At 31.7% G+C, this 20,271-nt stretch overlaps 1 protein-coding gene across 12 annotated transcripts in view; it reads left to right on the top strand.

The window, feature by feature from the left end:
• Window positions 1–20,271, top strand: part of Grik2 (glutamate ionotropic receptor kainate type subunit 2) — a 657,782-nt gene that overhangs the window by 611,570 nt on the left and 25,941 nt on the right. For all 12 annotated transcript variants that reach the window (XM_033763462.1, XM_010607179.2, XM_010607177.2 and 9 more), the window contains one exon: window positions 15,175–15,400. In XM_033763462.1, coding sequence (XP_033619353.1) covers window positions 15,175–15,400 — 226 coding nt within the window. The remainder of the gene's footprint in view (window positions 1–15,174; window positions 15,401–20,271) is intronic.

Below are 20,271 nucleotides of genomic sequence, written 5' to 3'. Positions count from 1 at the left end.
TGGTACCGGTGATCGAACTCAGGTCCTTGCACTTGTGAGACATGTGGTGGAACCACTGAGCCCTAAATAATATACATTTTGACATAACTACTAAGAAACATTTTAGAGCTTTAATTTTTTAATTGCTTTTAGATCATGTTGCATACAACAAAATAACTGTAGTGATTTTATAATGTTAAATAAACTTTTATTTAATTATATTTTTGAAAGTATGGTAAGGCAGTTTTAAGACAATTGCCTTAGGATCATTTCAATGGAATTTTTCAGTGGATTTGAAAGATTAGATTCAATTTCAGATATACTATGAGCAACTAGGAACTTAGAGCCAAAGAGGAGCATGAGGGTACTGGATAAAAATATTTCTAAAAGGAAATGCACAGCAAGGGAAGTTCTAGTTAAATCTACTTACGAAGGATTCTTGTAGAAAATGGTGCGAAATAATTAGCTGTTTCCTGAGAGGTGATGGAGAATATGGACCAGGTCAGATTTGAGGATCATCTGATGGCAAGATTGAGGAGTTCTTGCTAAACTGATCAGAGCTTTTTGTTTTTTACACTTGCATGGATGTTCCCAGGAAAATGTTCAGGAGTCATATCCAAGTTTGGTAAACCAGAAAATCTTTGACAATAACTACTCCTGATTTTAAAATAGTAACAGCAAAGTAGTATGTGGCTTAAACATGCGCTGTTTTACTCTAAATAACTTAGTTCAGAAAGAAAAATATATCCTGATAGGATTAAACTTGTTAAAAATGAAGCTATTCAAATGGATGTAGTACAATACCCAAAGGAAATTCCAAAAAGAACTTAAAAGGTACTAGTAAATTAAAAATTAAGCAAATTATTTTGAACATCCGACAGTCATTTGTAGGTATTAATTAAAATATGCATATGAAGAATCTATTTTTTATTTTCTTTTTATAGGGAACTATGTTTTTCCCGGACAAAGTCACAAAAGTCACATGGGAAGTAAAAAATATAACAAATATATTCTAGTGGATAGAATTATGCCTTTTTTGAAAGATAACACTGTTTTCTCAGGCAGTATATAAAATGAAAATGGCTTCATTTGTACTTCTGTAGTAGAAGTTAGTTAAAATAATCCTCTGAATAATGAATAACTGTAAACATACAAAGATGTAGAGCGTATTCATATGTTTACTAGTCTTCAGTTTTATTTCAGAAAAAATATATATTTAAAATAATTTTTGCTAATGCTATTCTTTAGCTCTCACTTAGGAATATGTTCATTTATATATGAATGTGATTTAATAACCATTGATGAGAATTTGACATATTTTGTTTGTTTGTCTGTTTTGGTACTGGAGATCAAACTCTGGATTTACGCTTGTAAAGCAGGCAGTGGCACCACTGAGCCAAATCTCTGGCGAAAATTTGACATTTTTTATTCAGATATCTATGTAGGTATTATCTTGCACCACATTTTCAATTGATATCTCTTTTATTTAACTAAATTCATCCATATCTAATTCTCATGCATTTTTAGTCACAGCCTAGCTCCTCTGCCTATGTATTTTGAAGGTTGAATTACATTTACAATTTCTCTAAAGTGTCCTTGAAACTTCACTCCAACTTGTATTGAATTTTGCATTTTAAAAGGTTAGTATTGTGAGTGAAACTCAGCTGCATTTTAAATAGTAGTATATGTTTCAAGATCTGTTTTAAGCACAGAATAATCATGCAGATGAAAACACATTTAAAGATAAATGTTCTGGATATAAATCTGTCAGATTTTTTCTTTTTTTTTGAAGTACAGTGTTAGATATTAATCTAAGTAATATATATTGCTTTTGAAATTCATTGACAGTGTCAAGCATAATTCTACTTAAGTTCGCTTTCTTTTTTAATGTGTCTTTTTTATACTATGACAAGTTATTTATGCATACTTAACAAATTAATATTTTGTGGATTTTTTAATGGATTACAGGGAAGATACATTTTTCAGTTAAGTAGATGCTTATCCTAAGAGCTGTTAAAACTTGTTGGCAAAATACAAACACATGTACACAGAAACAAACATATATTCTGTAATTATACACAGAGATCTTAGTTTCTGAATTTTTATTGTAGGCTATTCCACATTATATTTTGGCAGCCCACCCTAAAAATGTGAATGCTTCATCTGGGAGAGAAGTTGGAAGTTCTGTACCTTATATAGCAAGTTATCTGTCACCAAAAAAAGTTCAAGGTCGGACTTATTTTGTGAAAATAATGTAGCTCTCTGACGAAAAGATCTTGGCAGTGTTCACTTTTTCTGAGTGACTGTGTGTGAAGAAAAAGAGATGTCTGAACTGAGAATTCCTACTGGGCAGACTGCTAGACCAAACAAAATATATATTTAAACTTTTGCAAGGTGGAAAAAATATAGGACTTGTAGCTATTCACATGTGGAACTCTAACTCAGATGTGGAGAGTAACATTATGAAAAGCAAAATGAACAAACTGGTAGGTACCATCTTGAATATTTGGAAAAAATTGGAAGCAATTTTAAATACTAGTGTACTTTTGACACAGTACATAAAAGAACCTTAAATTATATGCTTTAGTAATTTGTAATGATTATTAGGTCACATGTTGTACAGATCAAATGAATACTAATTAGATATAGTCCCACATGACCTATCTATTTCTACTCAAAATGCTTATAGTAAAGACTCTAATAGAAGTACATATCAGAACAAAGGGTAAAGTTAGAAGAAAATTAGTTTGTAAAATTTAAAATTGTTCAGAGCCTGGTAGGTGGTCCATACCTGTAATGCCAGCACTTGGAGGTTAAGGCAAGAGGATCATGAGTTTGAGGCCAGTCTGAGCTATATAGTGAGATCCTGGCTCAAACAAACAAGTAAAATATATACAAATATGTATGTTGTTTTCAAGTCAAGTATGTTCAGGTCATTTCTTAAATGGCTTTTGGAGGAGGACTGTGTAAGATCTTAAACCTCACAAATGGCATATCTGCATTGCCCCACCTGTTAGTACTGGCTCTGCTTATTGGAAGAACTTCTGACCTGGCAAATGGTGGATTATCAATCACCCTGGGCGTTCATATATGTTAGCTTCAAATTGGCTCAATTTTATTTACTATCTGCTTATATTACCAAAGAAATTTAAAGTTGCACAAGGAACATAGTGGGAATTGAACAAATTTACAACATGTCATACGCACAGGTACTGAAAAGAAATTTTGCATTCTTTTAATATTAAGTGTAGTTTTAATATACTCTCAAAACTAATATTTTTGGAATGAATTTCGAAAGATTTTTCTGCAAAGCTCAACTTCTTTATGTGTGTAATTATGTTTATTTATTTTAACATTTCTGCTACACTGTGTTCTTTAAATTTCAATCATATTTTAGTTCTATATATGTATTCTATTCTTTTGCATAGGCATTTTGAATATTTCCTTTGAACGTTGTTTAATTTTGTAGCCAGAACTAGAAGACCTATTCATTTTGTGCCTTTCTGCTTCATCTTGTTTTGTAGAGAACATTTTGGCATATGCATATTTCTAAATCAGCACTTTATGTAATAACAAAATTTTATTATATAAAAGCAACTCAGTAAAAATTATGCCTGTATTTATAATTCACAACATTTGCTTTAGCATATGATTGGTGGATCTGCCCTCGACCTTGTTACTATGTATTTAATTATCCTAATCTCACATTTGTCAACCTTTTGATGGATATCACAAAAGCTTTCTCTCAGGGATAGATGGATCTAAACGACATCATGGTCTTGCAATTAGTAAGTCACATAGCATTTTGCACATAAAAAGTTTTCATTTAATAATAGCATTAAGAAATTCACTTGAGAATGTGTTCATAACAATATTGACTTGACTCATTAATTGATTCAAATGTTAATGGTAATTAGCTTGTCATTTCAATTTATCTACATGACTCTGAAATTTAGTAAATGTTTATAATTGATTTGAATGCTTTCCTCAGCTGTTTTATACTAACTTGTGCATAGTAGATAGCCTTCTGATTTGAGGAAGATGCATTATTTTATTTTTTTCTTAGGATAGACAACAGACTGAGAGAGAGGAAGTGGTGAATATAAAAAAAAAGCATTAGGTGATTGTTTTACCATGTAGGAGGGATTAAGAGTTGGACAATAGTTCAAAATGTGTTCATTTTTATATCCATTTAAATAAATATAGAGTAGTATGTAGAAAGTGAAGAAGTACCATCATAAGAAAAGCTGCTTAATTCTCTTGTTAAAAAAAGGAGAAAGTATGATGAGTACAGGGAGAAAAGGAGTTACGTGGAGGAAGGAAAGTTAAGATCTAAAAGCTGAAACATGGTAAGTTTTATCTATAAAAGGGGAGTGATAACAGAGATATAATTGGTGTAGATTCTTTAAAACGATGTAGGGATGTGCTGGAAGCCAAAGTAGAACATGAAGATTTTACTGTGGGAGAAGACGTTGCAAAATGAAATAGAGAAGAGCTTTTGATATAAAAATGTTTTTGATGTAATAAATATTTTGAATTTGTCTTTGTTTTCCCATACCTGATTTATTATTTATCTGTGCAGTTCACAAAGGTTTGGAATTTCAGAAAGGAAGAAATTTGAAATTGGCACTGTAGACAATAAACTGAGAGGAGGGGTAGGATTTCTGAGTATTCTGGGGTCATCTAGCTTAGCTTTGCACTCACTGCTGTGAATTTCTCTGGCATTGTTGTCCTTGTTTCATTATGAATTTCCAAGGACATGTAGAGTAGAGTCCATTCAGGATTGGGGTTCAATTAAGTGGCCATAAAGAACAAAGAAACTTTAATGAGTTTAGTATATTGGCAACAATTACCTTGAGGGTAGGAATCATGGAAGTTCCCATGGTCAAACTAGAAATAAAGCAGAAAGAGGTAATACATTCTAAATCTGCAGGTCTTAGTGGGCATGAGGCTTTGACAGGAACCGAAATGTGACCAGTTACAAATGTGAATAAGTAGAGCAAGAAAAAAAAATTTACAGTCCTAGGGAAGGATAGCTGAATAATTGATTTTGAAAGTGAAACAAGTTCAGGTGTTGAGAAAATGCATTCTATTCTTATGGATTTAGGTGGCTGAAGCCTGAGTAAGATTATTGGAGGATATTTTTCATCAGTGAAGTGGTTTAGGACTTTTGGGGGAAAAGTAGTGGTATGCTAGACTTGACTTAAACTGACTTTCAGAAATTGTATCATTTGACTGACAGTAGGTTCATAGCTTGAAATCAGCAAGGGGGCAAAAAATAAGGGGAGATAAAGTAAACAAAGAGTAGAAACAAATATAATTCAAGTAAAACCACCAAATACCACAAATTGGTGTACACCATCCTTTCCAGAGAGCTAATTGTTAAACATTTGCTGTTGCTGAGAAGCAATTATACGAGTACTACACTATTCTAAGAATGATAACAATATGCAGGAAATGACTAAAAGACACAATCACACAGCAAAGTCTGTGGAAAAATATAAAGAATATACTAATGTTATTTCTCATCCTTGATATATGTGAGATGTGAAATGTAAAGTTACATTTTTAAGTTAAATAGAGTTTAAAATTATTTATACAAAGCATTGGTTTCACTATGTGCTTTACTTTAAAGCCAGTGATCTATCTTTTCCTTTTGATAAAAGACATAAACAAAATCTGAAAGAGAAAAGCAAGTGACTAGTTATTATTCTAAATATTCATGAATATATAGACTGTCTCCACTGAAAGATATTAGCATTTATATGGCCTAGCCTATTGATTTTGCAGTTGAGCAAATTGAGTTCTAGAAAGATGAAATTACTCATCAAAGATCACTTAGATTGGCAGCACCAGAAGTGAAACTAATACCCTTGTCTTCCAAACTCCAGCACAAGTATATAATTCCATTGTATTCATTCATTTATTTTTCTAATTTATTCTATAAATATCTACTGATATCCACCATAAACTAGGCACTGTTCCAGGTACAAAGGATAATTATCTCCAGAAGTCTCTGCCCCATGGAGGGTAATCATCCACTGGTGGGGATAGAAACTAAAAAGATAAGTATAAAGAGGAAAGAAGACAGGAAGGCAGTCCTTATGCATATGGGAAAAAGACCATGGGGATGGTGAGAGAAGGGAGGAAAGAGAAGGATAATTTAAATAGATTAAAATCCAGTATGTATTCTTACCAATTTCCTCATGATGAATATATTCATGATGTATCACAAACATCCTATTTTAAAGACAATACTAACCAAAGCAATCACATAAAGAAGAGGAGAGCAAAATAGACCATATAGTGTATTCTATAAAGTTACATATAAAAATAAAGCAGGAGGAGGATATGCATATTTGCTAAGCAAAAGATTGCGATTAAAAATAGGGTAAATGGGAAGTCTTGAAAATGTGATGTATTAGCAAAGATTAGAAGTGAATGAATAATGTATAGAGAGTAGATGGAGAATTATATTCCAAGTAGAGTAAAAAGCACATCAAAGCCCCTAGGCTACAGCATGTATGCTTTTCTAATTAAGATGTAACCCAAATTAATAATTCATAAAATCATTGGTGTGCTTCCTTTATACATGTCGGATTTCTGACTATTGTGAAGCAGTTAGTAGATGCTAATGTGACTGGAATGCTTCATCTCGCCTCCCTATGAACTACCTGACTCTATTTACTAGTATAGTGAAAGAATATTCTCATTTTGTGTATATTTTAATATATTATAATTACTAATATATTTTATATCAGTATGTTATCTTTAAAATACTATGAGATCTACATCAACTCTCAAAAAAGCTTTTGAAACCCTAGTGAAGTTGAGGATGATGCTTTAAGAGTTTCAAGTGTGGAGGGTTATTATTATTATTTTTTGTTGTTTTTGTTTTTGTTTTTGCACTACTCTTCATAGTTCTTAGCTTCAGTTACAGAGAAGAGTAAGACACCTGACAAAACTGTGACTGATTATTAAAGGGATGGGCATGACTTCCTCTGACTTTTTCTGAACAGTGGTCATGCCTAGATTTGGACTTATTTCTGTATATGAAGTGCCTCACATGGTTCTTCATAACAAGATGCAACATCTGTTAGAATAAAAGAACAAGTGACCAAATGAATATTCAAGCAAATTATTAACGAGAATGAGAAGAAATAGAAGCAGAAGCTCTGTGCCTTTGAGGCTCCTCACTGGGAAAGTCCTGACATTACAGGCCAAGGTGTGTGAAAGCCCTCACTCAGCAAGGGCTCAGGCTGCTTTCCTTGCCTTTCCTTCTGGGGTGATTGGGTTACAGAATAAAATGAAATGTACATTTTTCATATTTCTAAAAGATATTAAATTATCCTAAAGGTAAAATCGTACATATAAGCCCTCAGTAGGTATGTCCTATAGGCCTGGCATCTAAAGTTATGATCTTTCTGTGTTGATTAATTGCATAAATTAAAAGAATGAATTCTTTAACCATCCTTACGTCTTGTCAAGAAGACTTCAGATGGATTTTCTCATTTACTCCTCATAACATTTTTATGATAATAGTAAGGAATCTTTTTATTAGGAATGAAGAATTGTGGCTGGTTGATTGTCCTGCATAGATGCAGGTCAGATTTCCTAATTTTAGCTCATTCAGGCTAAATGACAGTAAAATACATTGTTGATTATAATATTGATTAATAAGAAAACATAACATTTGATCGGGCAGGTGGAAGACATCTCATTTAAAGAATGAAACGCAATAAACAAAGGAATCATGAGAGACTGAATGATTCAGAAAAAAGTGATTCAGAAAAAAATATTGTTTTTACTACCTAAAAATATTATTTAGTTGTACCAAATGGGTTTAAATTTTCTGCCTACCATACTGTGCTCAGGCCTACTGCTCTCTTTTCTTCTTATATTAGCTTGCAGTCACACCAAGAAGAGGAATTCTTTCTGTTTCTATTGTCCTTTCTTTCAAATATCCTGTTTTCAGAGATTGCAGATGCTTTGAGATAAAACTGCCAGAATTATTCCAAAAACTGACAGGTTTGCTAATGACCACAAGCTTTTCAGATCACTGCGCTAGAGTCAGAGTCACCTCTGATACGAAGCACATATGGCTTCTGTCCTGTTTTCCTGAATTAACTCTAATTTCTTAGTGACCGAGGTCAGATGAGTCCAGATAGGGCTCAGCTGTTCTTACCTAGCACATATGTTCCAGTATTTTGGGTAATTTATTTACTGTACTAAAAAATTAAAATGCAAATCTCACCCAAATTCTCCTTTACCAAAAGAGAACTTACTAGAGGTGTTTTCTTGAACCACATATTAGGAACTGTTATCTGTGAATTTTTTGTAGCAAAAAGTATACTATCTACAGCCAAGTAGTTAATATAGGCCATGTGAAATTTATTACAGAAGAGTAATTTGAGAAAGAGCCAAGTACCACAAATTTACATTTGTAGTTATGAAAAAATATATCAGTAAGTATTTTCTTTCATCTTAGTAATTTTGCCATATTAATTCATATACCTAAGTTCAACTAATTCTGCCAGATTTATGATATAGGAGATGAGATAAAAAGAAATGGAATTTGGTCTTTAAAAAAAAGTCTTTTTGTCTTTAACATCTTCCATACTTTTTAATGGAACTAAGTTGAAGTAAGCATTTATATTATTACTTACAATAAAACATAAAATTAATGCTCAGTTTCTTCTGTATTGTTGATGCTTTGTAGTTATGCTCAGCAAAATTGAATTTACAGGTTTTCTACTTCATTCATGAAAATAAACTATACCCTGGTACATATGTAAGAATTCTATATTCTTACTATTAAACATCCATAGTGATATTTTCTTATAATTTTCAGGTAGTCCGGAAGGTTTATAAAAGTAGATGAACACAAGATAGTTTCTAAATTTTAATTTGTATTTGACAGCAGCAAAATCAACAGAGGTGATAATTTCATTTGTGCATCTAAACCTAAGATAGTCATTAAGCTAAAGATGTTCTTTGACAAGATATATAGATAAAATACATTGCTCTCAAAAAAAGAGGAAAGAATTGCGTAAGTAGGATGAGAAATTCTTAGGTTTCTTTTTATAACACTTTGGAAGGGATAGAAATATATTTACAAAGCACTATTCTTATACTGATATCTTAGTTTTAAAACTCTCTAAAATGCTCAAAAAGACAAACCTAAAATACCTTATTTATTTGAGATTTGAAAGATGACAAACTTTTAAGGTTGCAAGCTTTATTTAGAGCTCTAGTAGAAATGAAACTAACGTTTCTTTATGTTTTAAATTAGATGCACATTTATTAAATTTTAAATATTTGCCTTATATGATATTTTTAAAGGATAAAATATTGTGGCAACTGTGAATTTTTAAAAATGTTGAATTTCCTGGTCTTAATGTTTATTCTTGACAAAAATCTCTTCTTTTTATCTTTTGTTTGATGTCTCAGTCTATAAAAATTGCTTTTATAAGCAGAGTGTCTTATGAGGTAGTTTTACTGGTTTTGTGCTGATGTAGCAAAAACCAAATCCGCTTACAAGCCTCTGCATTTTGATAAAATAAACTCTGCTAACATTGACACACCAAATACATCCAAAGTAACATAGAACTGTCATTATGTTGGATTTATTTAAGAAAAGGACTCACGTAGGAATTTTCTAGTATTCACATTAGCAAATATGGTAAGTTGAATAAGAAAATAAGATTTTATAAACAAAAGTTTAAAAATATTTTTCACTTGTTCTGCTTTGTTTTTGTAGGCATTTCAAACACTGTCTCTGAGACATGATTTAAATGTATTTGCTTGGCTTCATCTATCTAAATTACTTTGCACAATATAACTGTAAGAATAACCCTTAGGAATGCTTTTCATTTTTGCCAAATACTTTATTGCTTTCTATGTAATTAAAATTATTATATTAAAAGCATATCACATATTTTATCTACCTTCATGGACAATTATTTTTCTTAGAAAATACCTGTATTTTTTCATTTCTGTAGAAAAAGAAAGGAACAGAATAACATGTACTGTGTTTTCTCACTAATTCAATATAATTTTTACTTATCTATGCTTGATTTCAGCAGTTTCTCTAGCCTGCTGCTATTTATCATAACCTCAACTCTTTCCTTACAGAAAAAAAAATTATGACATGCTTAACTGATACTTGTTTTGCATTTTAAATATTTCCTTTAAGTAATATATTCTTCTGGAAAATTGTTTCTAATGAATTTAGGAGCAGTAATTGGCAGGCCAGGCTCGATGTTAATTACAGAATATTTTGTAGTATTTTTCTCTGTCCTCATTTCTCCACAGAGCAGTGGTTGTAAGACCTTCAAAGGCTGTGGACATTTTGGTTTGGCCACTTAGTTCTGAACCATAGTCATAATAAAGTGAAAAAATATTTTGCAGGCAAATTTTCAACTGGCCCATGGTCTTCCACTTAGAATCTTTAGTTCATACTGCAGCATGCTATGCCCGTTGTATTAGGTCAGTTTGCATACAAATTTCACACTCCACAAATATTTGATTATTTATTTCAGCTTTAATTACCTCCTCCCTGATCTTAAGTGCCTTTTTATTTCTGATTTGTAATTTAGGGAGCTTGTCTCTATTTTTCTTTACCATTTATGATGCTATAGTTTATTTCAGTTGAAAAATGCTCAATATTTTTTTCGGATAATATAATAGACCTTGCAGTATGAATGAATATAAATTCATGTATATGTAATATACATGTTTTAAAATTAGAGCTCATGTCAATTGATATGTTAAATCCTCATGCATTCTACTTGAAATTCACATTAGGACATTTTCATAATGTTATGACTTTATTAAGGTATAAATGATAAATAAAAATTGTAATATTGCATAGAGTGCAAAATGTTTTGATATATATGTACATTACAAAATGATTGTCATAATCAAGATAATTAACATACCCATAATTTTGCCTGTTTCTACTTTAACAGTGAGAACTTTTCATATCTATTTCTTAGCAAATTTTACGTATAACTAACTGTGGTTACCATGCTATGAGACATATTGGGAACAGAAAGACAAATTCTACATGATCTCACTTGTATGTGGAATTAAAAAAGGCAAAATTAATTCAAGCACAGATCAGGCGGTGGATGGCAGGGGTGAATGGAGGTACAGGAAACAGGAAGATGTTGGTCAAAGGACCTTTGTGGTATTGATTGTATTTTGTTTCTCGGACATTTTAAATCCTTCTTTTCTTTTGAAATGTCTTCAGTTGGCATTTAAACATGCGCAAATCTCTTCAGTCTTTCAAACTCTTACTTAAACCAAATCATTCCTCTCTCTTTGGAGTCCTATATTTTTATTTTTTATTTTGCATTTATAGGCTCCAGTACACTTTGTGCAAATCCTTCCTTAAGGCATTTCAATGTGATTTTTAAATGCTTCATTGTCTTCAATTAAATCTTAGTAACCAAGGAATCTTGAATTTCCATACTCAAAGGAAATTATTCATTTCTTATTGTTTGTGATTTTTTTTTTTTTTGGAAAATCACTATGGGCAATCAATACCTCACTGAACATTCTGCCTTGATTTCTGCAATACTACAACACCCAGAGTTTTTTCCTTCATCTCTTTTAATTATTTTTGTGTCTGACTGACAGAATGAATGCTATGCCTGCCATGGAAATTCAAAATTTCACTAGTTTTGATTGTAAGATTTGCTTCCTCTTTTACTGTTTTTCACCTATTTCCTCTATTTCTTTGTCACCTATATCCAAGAGGCCAGAAAATAGCTACATTTTTAGCATTGACCTCTACAGTCAACTTCAGACTTATATGTCTAACTTCACATGATAGATCCTTTTGGATGCTTCTCAGGCACTTACAACTCATTAGGTATGATCATTTTACCTTCAACTTGCCCATCTTTTAGATCTCTCTCTCTCTCTCTCTCTCTCTCTCTCTGTCTCTCTCTCATCATCTTTAAACTAGAAATCACAGACTAACTAAATTGAAACATTCTCTTTACTTCGTATATCCTGAATGACTGAGAACTATAACACATGTGAATTCATATCTTGAATTTTTAGATGTCTCCCATGTTTGACACAATGTCCCAGGTCCACATATTAAGACTGATGCTGTCTATGTGTGGTTATAATGGTCTTACTATATCTGCCTTTGCTACAGATGATCCCTTCTCAACACAGCAATCTTAGCCATCTTTTCAAAATCACCACTGATGCCAAATCTGTTTCATAACTGTTTTGGCTTCTCGCTGCTCTGATAACAAAGGGAAATGTCTGTTATGTTCTTGCATGCTAGTTACTCCTGATATCTGGAACCTAGCTGATGTGCAGAATTATGCCTACACAAGCACCTAATGGTATTGTAATCTATTTTGAAAGAATAAAAATTATGGAATACTTTACTGCAACAATAGACAATAGAACATTTCCATATGATGTCTTATTTGATCTTTAAAATAATTGAATTTGGCAAGTATTTTGACATCTTTGTAAACTAAAATTTTGAGAGATTGAGTATATCCTCAATATGTATCCATTTTCCTATGAATGAATCTAATTTCTCATTCTCTATGGCTGAGTAATATTCCATTTTATAGAAAAACCACATCTTCTTTATCCAGTTTTCAACTGATGGGCAAATGGGCTGTTTCCAAGTTTTAGCTATTACAAACTGTGCTGCTATAAACATAGGTGTGCATATATCACTGTGATATGATTCTTTTAAATGTTTTGGAAAGATACCCAGCAGAGGGATGGCTGGGTCAAATGGAACCTCTAGTCCCAGCTCTTTGAGGTATCTCCATATTGATTTCCATAGTGGCTGCACTAGTCTGAACTAAATAAGTCACACATGTGTAAATACCGAATAGTTTCTCTGGTGTGAACAAACTATAATAGTACATAAGATCCTAATGAGATTATTGACAATGTGAAATAGGAAGAAAAGGGCTAAAGGTGTAGGGAAAGTAGGAAGGGTAGGGGAAAGGTAATAGGGAAAGAAAAAAATAGGAGAAAATGAAAAATGGAAATAAAACGTTTGTAAATGGGGAGGGAGGAGGGGGTGAAGGGAGGGCAGGGACAAGGGGAAAAAATAAGAACCAAGACCTGTCATATAAAGGCATAAGATCCCAATGATGAATGTACCAATAAACGCAATGAGGAAAAAAAGTTTTTGAGAGATGAAGTGGCTTTCATAAGTGCATGTATTACAGTAGTAAGAAGTATAGAAGTAGTGATCATTACTTCTGGTCAACCCTACTCTTTTATGAATTTCTATTTACTAAAGTGAAATTAATCAATTACTTATGAGTTATCAGCAGTATAGAGAAAAAAGTGCCCTTCACTGGTGCAACAAGTGAACTCAGGTCCTTGAGCTTGTAAGGCAGGTCACCGAACCGCTGAGCTAAATCCCTGGCCCATAAGTACTCCTCTTCTAAATGTAAGATTTTAGGGAAAATTCAAAGTGTATAGATTGTTGTTTCTAAACCTGTAATTCACTATACTCCATTACTGAACATGATTTAAAAAAGAGAATTGTCAAAGTTGCTAAATATTATTCTTTGTGAATTTCTGTGCAAAAACAGTTGAATAACATAATAGCTTGAAATTCAAAAATTCTTTGATCATTGTGAAATTCATAGGGAGTGCCAGCATGGAGCACGCTAAAACAAACTGTCCATTTTTCTTCGCATAAAACCCCTTCCATCTTCAGAAGAGCTCAAATTTTGGGTTATTTTTGTATTTTGTGCTCACTTGATCCAAAATATTAGGAGAAAACTTCTTCTAAGAAAGAAAATGTCCTGTTCTGGCTCTCCTTATTCTGTAACCGATTGAAACAGACAAGTGAGACTGCAAACACTCATTACTGGTTTTAAGGATCTCAACAAGAATTTTATAATAAAATTAAGGGTTCTTTGCATTTCCACTTTGTATTCTAAAGATTAACAATATGACCATATTTTCTCAAACTTGTAATCATATCAATATGATGCTAGGTGCTTTAGGTACCATCTTGCAAATGCTGCCTCATTTACCTCTTCAGGTGTTTGAGTATTCCAGTGTATTTCAAAGGTTTGTATTTCTATTCTTTCTTAGTCTAAGTGCTATTCTTGCATTTCTAATGCATTTATTGTACTTCAGTTTTTTTCTAACAAACTATCACTGTCATGTTCCCATTTTATCATGGAAGTAGGACCAGAAATTTTCCAAGTCACGCTGTGTATCTGCCTTGCAGTGGAAATGGTACTGACATGACATTTGTGTCTACACATGTAGAACTGAAAGCAAATTTAAGCTGTAAAGAAAAATTTGTTCCATTTATTTAAATATATTTTTAACTTTTTATCATAGAGCTAGCAGTATGATAAATATCCTGTGTGTGTTTATAGCTTCAGTATCATTTTTATACTTGTATAAGTATTATTGAGGGTGCGTTTCACATATGAGCTTCCAATAAGCAGATACTAACCTTTTTTTGTTTTTATGCTTTATCAGTTCTTCTGAACAAAACTCATCTTTTGGAAAAACCTACTGAGGATTTCAATTTGTTATAAATCTATTCAATACTATTGTTCCAGGAAGTTTTAGTTAGTAAGGACTGAATAATAAATTTCTGGTTGTCTTTGGCAAGCTTAAAATGGTTTAATGCTGACCAGGTTGTATTTCAATGGAAATATAGTAATCCTAATTCATGACTTTATTTGTATTAAATTCTCCTCATCTACACTTTTGTGTATCTTTGGGGATTAATGTGACACTTATTGTACAGTCAACCAAAATTGATCAAAACCAGAAAATCTTGCAGCATCAGTCTCTGTCCAGTGTCTGGCTTATGTAAACTGGATGTTATAGTAATGTTAAAAACATGGAATAGCAAACATGAGGTGTGCATGAGAGGTACAAACACAAAATACTTTCATCATTGATCTTCATTTTTTCATAATTTAATTTATTAAGAAAAGGTTTCTTATATCTGAAAATATAATGAAGGATTACAATAACTTTTAAAAGATGTTTTGCTACGAGAAACATTTCATGTTTTTAACTTACTTTTATTGATGTTAATATAATTTTAGAGTGGTATGAGTAAATTAAATGTAATCAATTTTCTTTAATATTGTAGAATCACATGGAAATTGAGAAATATCATTGTTATCATTTAAATGTGTTTTTATTTTCCCCTAGAAATCAAAAATCTCCACATATGACAAAATGTGGGCCTTTATGAGCAGCAGGAGACAGTCTGTGCTGGTGAAGAGTAATGAAGAAGGAATCCAGCGAGTCCTCACCTCTGACTATGCTTTCCTAATGGAGTCAACGACCATCGAGTTTGTTACCCAGAGGAACTGTAACCTGACGCAGATCGGGGGCCTTATAGACTCCAAAGGTTATGGTGTTGGCACTCCCATGGGTAGGTCACGTGTGGGCCACTTTCTCTTTGTCATTAATCTTAGTTGTTATTAGAAGGGACAGTAACAGGACTTTCACATATGTTGCAGAATTTTGTTTTACCAAATACATCTTGCCAATGTTATTTCTTTCTTTTTTTTTTTTTTTTTTACAGTGTAAAACTTATGTTTACAGTTTGGATCTATGCCATTAAATGGATAATTAAAAAATAATAATTTCTACTAATCAATAAAAATTTTGTTGGGCCTAAATGTTGAAATAACACCCTCCCCTAAAGAACATTTTCTTCTCAATCTCATATTTCTAAAAAGTTTTGTGAATAGAATAAAAGTCTGCAACAATTTTTTTTCAGGTTTGAGACTTTTGAGTGCTATTTAACTTAGCAAATGACTAAAAAGGATAACCAACAAAAGCTTCTGATGAATATTATTTAAATTGTTTCACTTAAAGGAAGGTGCAAATAGACTATTTACCACAGCAAGTCTTGAATATTTGACACCCATGGTTAGTTGACTTTAACATTCCCCCTTTCATACATGACAAAGTTATTTTTAGTTACAGCAATAAAGTAAAAATAAAAGAGTGGTAATTTTCAACCTTGATGTGGTAGCATACACCATAGTCATAGTTATGCTAAAGGCTAAGGGAATCCATGAATTTGAGATCCACAAGAGAAAGATAGCAAGATTCCAGTTCAAAAGATTCCCCCCCCCAAAAGAGCTAATGAAAATTCTGATTGTGTATGCTCATACATGTCTGAATTTATGCTATAAAATAAGTGCATATATATATATATACACATATACATACACACACACACACATATATATATATATAATAGTACATGCAATATAAAGATATAAAAATATAAAATACTCCCTGTTGGGGTTAGATATAAAGAGGCCACAGGTCAAGAATTGAGGTTGACCTTTAGAAATGAAGGAAAAGGAAACTCTCTTTCCTAGGGGACATCAAACATAGCACTACAGGCTGAGTGTGGTGGTGCATATCTGTAATCCCAGCACTTGGGAGGCTGAGGCAAGAGGATTGCTGTGAGTTCAAGACCTCCTTGGGCTACATAGTGAGTTCCAGGTCAGTCTCAACTACATAGTGAGACCCTGTCTCAAAGCAAACAAACAAACAAAACAAAACACAACAACAAAAAAACAACAAATATAGCACTACAGTTCTTCAGTTTTAGAATTACTGCCCTCTAAGTGTGAGATAATGAATTGGGTATTGCCTAGCATGGTGGTGCATGCTTGTAATCCCAGCACTCAGGAGGCTGAGGTAGGAGGATCGCTGTGAGTTCAAGGCCAGCCTGAACTGCATAACAAGACCTGGGGTTGGGGATTGGGTATTGCTTTAAGTCAAGAAGTTTATGGTAATTTCTTGCAGGAGCAATAGGAAAGTAATTGTACAAAAGAAAAAAATAAAAGTTAAAATATTTTCATTGCATCAGTATTTTTTGGCGGATAAAATGCATACTTATTGGCTTATTCCACTAACACTGCTTTGATAACAGTGAAATTTTTAAAGATCTTACAAAATTTTAATAACTTGACCAAATGATTTTATGTGTTCTTATTTAATAGGTAGTTTATTTATATTTGTTAATGTATCTTTAATCACAATTTTATGAATTTTAATCTTATAAAGTTTCTTTCAAATTAACCAAAAGACACTTGGTATTAAAATGCTGGACATAGTTTTGTACAGCTTTCACTTCATATCACATTCCAGAATTTGCAATACTATTTACATCTTCAATCCTTTAGGATTACTTCCAGAACTTTCAAACTACTGAGAAGTTTGCAATTTTTGACCATATTACTTCACAAAAAATTTACCACTAAATCCTATTATATTTGGTTAAATCATCTAAAATGGTTCAAAGTAACTTGAAATGGATTTGAGAAAATTTCAAGACACTCATTCCCATTATATTACATATTATATTACATATTCCTGAATATACCTAAGAGAAGAGATGGGGAACCTGCTCTCGTATCACTGTGCAGTGTTGGCAACAATGATATTCTGCATTTAGCCCCATCACTGTGTTTTGGAGAAGTTGAAATCCATGGAATTTAGGTTTCTTTTTTGTTTTTTGATTTTTTTCTTTTTTGTTTTTTTGTATCCTTAAGAGACGTTCTCTGCATGCCCAACAAGCTAACCCTAAATGAATCCTGGGCTCAAGCTGTCCTCTTCCTTAGCCACCTGAGTACCTGGGATAAAAAGCCTGTGTCATTGTACGTAGCTACATTTTTTTAACTGGTAAAATAATATGGTTATGTTACCATATGATCCTTTAAAAACTAAATCTAGAATACATTGTAGAATAATGACTTGCAGCTTCCTAGAGTTTGGTATAAGTTTGGCAAGAAATTAACTGAAGAAATATGGTTAGGCACACTTTTAAAGTAGCTTTGAGGTGGTGAAAGTAGCCATTTTGTAGGCTATCATTGCCCTGATTTTCATTTGAGGTGGCCTTGAACAAACATATTTTTGTGTTGTTTTTGAAAGGGCTGAAATTCTTGTACATCTTTGCCATTCTTTGTTACTTTGCATTATCTGGAATAGAGAAGAGACTTTTGTCTCCCTCTTTTTCATTTTTATTGTAGTTATGAACAGTATCTTCTACTGTGTGGAGCCTCAATTATTTGTTAAGCAAATAAATTCTGCATCTGGAAATATGGTACTGAATCATAAAGCAAGTAAATTATTTTTAAAGCTAGTAACAAACTTTGCATATTTTGTTATGAAATGTGATCCCCTTTAAATAAACTTGAATAATCCAGTTTATTTGAATTAATCAAGAATTCTAAAAATGTAAGAATAAATTAAACAAGAAGTAAATAAGATTCAGGAAATATTTGAGGACATTAGAGTATTTCACAGATATTTTTCATTATTTAGAGGTACATAACAGAACAACATATATCAAAATTTCTTATGTAAAGGATTTTGACATGTGTAATATGAAACCTTAAAGTGGAAATTCTATTTTTTTCTTTTTTGTTTTGTGAATATAATGTAAAAATGACCAGGATTCTATTGTAATGTTTTGCTTTGAGGAAATACTAAAATTAAATCAAAATAGTATGTAATAAAACCTCAATAGTCTATTTGTATGTTTCAAGTCTGAAAAGCATTAAAAAGGAAAGTAACAGTTGAATTAGCCTTGAAGAAATATTCTGATACAGTTTTAACTATACAAAGAAACATTTCATACAATGAACAATTTTTACTCCCTCCCTATCCCCAATAATGTATTTTGCTTAAGAGAATCTAACGTAATGCAAAATATTGTTAGATACATGGACAATAATTTTAAAGTAACTTTCTAAATTGAAGAAAACACAAACTATAGTATTTATGATTTTGATTTTTTCTACTTTTAAGTTCAACTTCTAGAAAAGGTAAAAGAATAAAACAAATTATAAACTTGGTGATGTATACTTTTTCTCTACTTATGTGTTGAATTCTTGGCCAATCAATTCATGAGAAAGCTGAGTTATTATAAAATATATTCACTGACACTGGCAAGGTCACTTGAGATATTTAAATTGATTTGGATTATATTTCTAATACAATCTAGTATGTTGATTAGTATGGTGTGATATATAGTATATTAGTGTTTTCATTAAGATTTTTTAAAATTAGGCGATAGTTGATGAGAAATCTCTTTTATAAGGGCCTTCCTGGAATTTCAGTATAGATTGCCTATTAATACAAAGGCAGATGATTAAAATATTATGGTATGGCAAATATGATCAAGAAAAGTATTTTAACATTTTATTTGCTTTGTCATATATTAAATTTAAATATATTAAAATACCTTCTAACTACTAAAATTATATAATACATAAATGTTTTTAATTGTTTTGGTTTAAGCCTAATTCTGAATTTATCAAATGTGAACACAGTAATTCGATTTCCAAAAAATGAACATTCAAATAATTAAGCATCAAGCATGAAAATAGATTCTTGTTTCTTTTATGCAAATAATTTACATTTAATTTAATAATATTAAAATTTTGACATTAATCAATCATATTTTATGAATTCAAAATAGTATAACATAAAAGTGGATTTTAAGTCTCAGTACATAGTATATGAATTTCTCTCCCATGTAACTTCATCAGGAAAGTTTAATATACAAAAACATTCACACCTCCTTAAATACTTTAGAGGAAAATGCTTCAGGTAGTATTTTGTGGTTTTCTATTTCACACTTCTGCTACAAATATGGTTTCATGGCTTGTTTATGTTTGTTTAGTGATTAATAAACACAATGAACTATGACTGCAATATGGGAGTAAAATTCTTATTTCTTATAGACTTTCAGCCAGCATCATTGCCTACATTTCCCAGATAGTTAATTAGAACGTGCCTTTTATAAGATCATTGCCAAGCACATTGAAATTATTAATGCACTATATTTACATAGTTTTAAAATTTTAATCATAAAGACAGCAAAAGTAATAACAGAAAAGGATAACTTAATGTGAAAAATATTGTTTGAGGTTCATGCTCTGTTCTCAAGTGTGGATGAGATAAATATGGCTCAGATTTAGGAAAATTTAGACCTATTTCAGAAATTCCCTGGAACTTTGAATTTATATCTGCAGCAGCTATACTTCTGAATGAAAGTTCCATCTGTATTAATATTTTAAGTGTGATCAAAGAAAGGAACTCTTTTTTGCTTTGAGCACTATTCTGATTTTGAGATAGTGTGTTATGGAGGAATAAGTAGTTCAGTGAGGTGAATGAAAACAGAAAATACCACAATTCTTTTGGAATTGTAAATCAGAAATATTTCAAAAATTATACAGGAGCTCCACTCGCCTGTTCTTTTTTTTTTTTTTT

Source organism: Fukomys damarensis, unplaced genomic scaffold (assembly GCF_012274545.1).
Source record: "Fukomys damarensis isolate Sample0158 unplaced genomic scaffold, DMR_v1.0_HiC HiC_scaffold_14, whole genome shotgun sequence".
Taxonomy (NCBI): Eukaryota; Metazoa; Chordata; class Mammalia; order Rodentia; family Bathyergidae; genus Fukomys; species Fukomys damarensis.
Note: the sequence above shows the minus strand (reverse complement) of the source record. Positions and strands in the feature narration are given on the sequence as shown.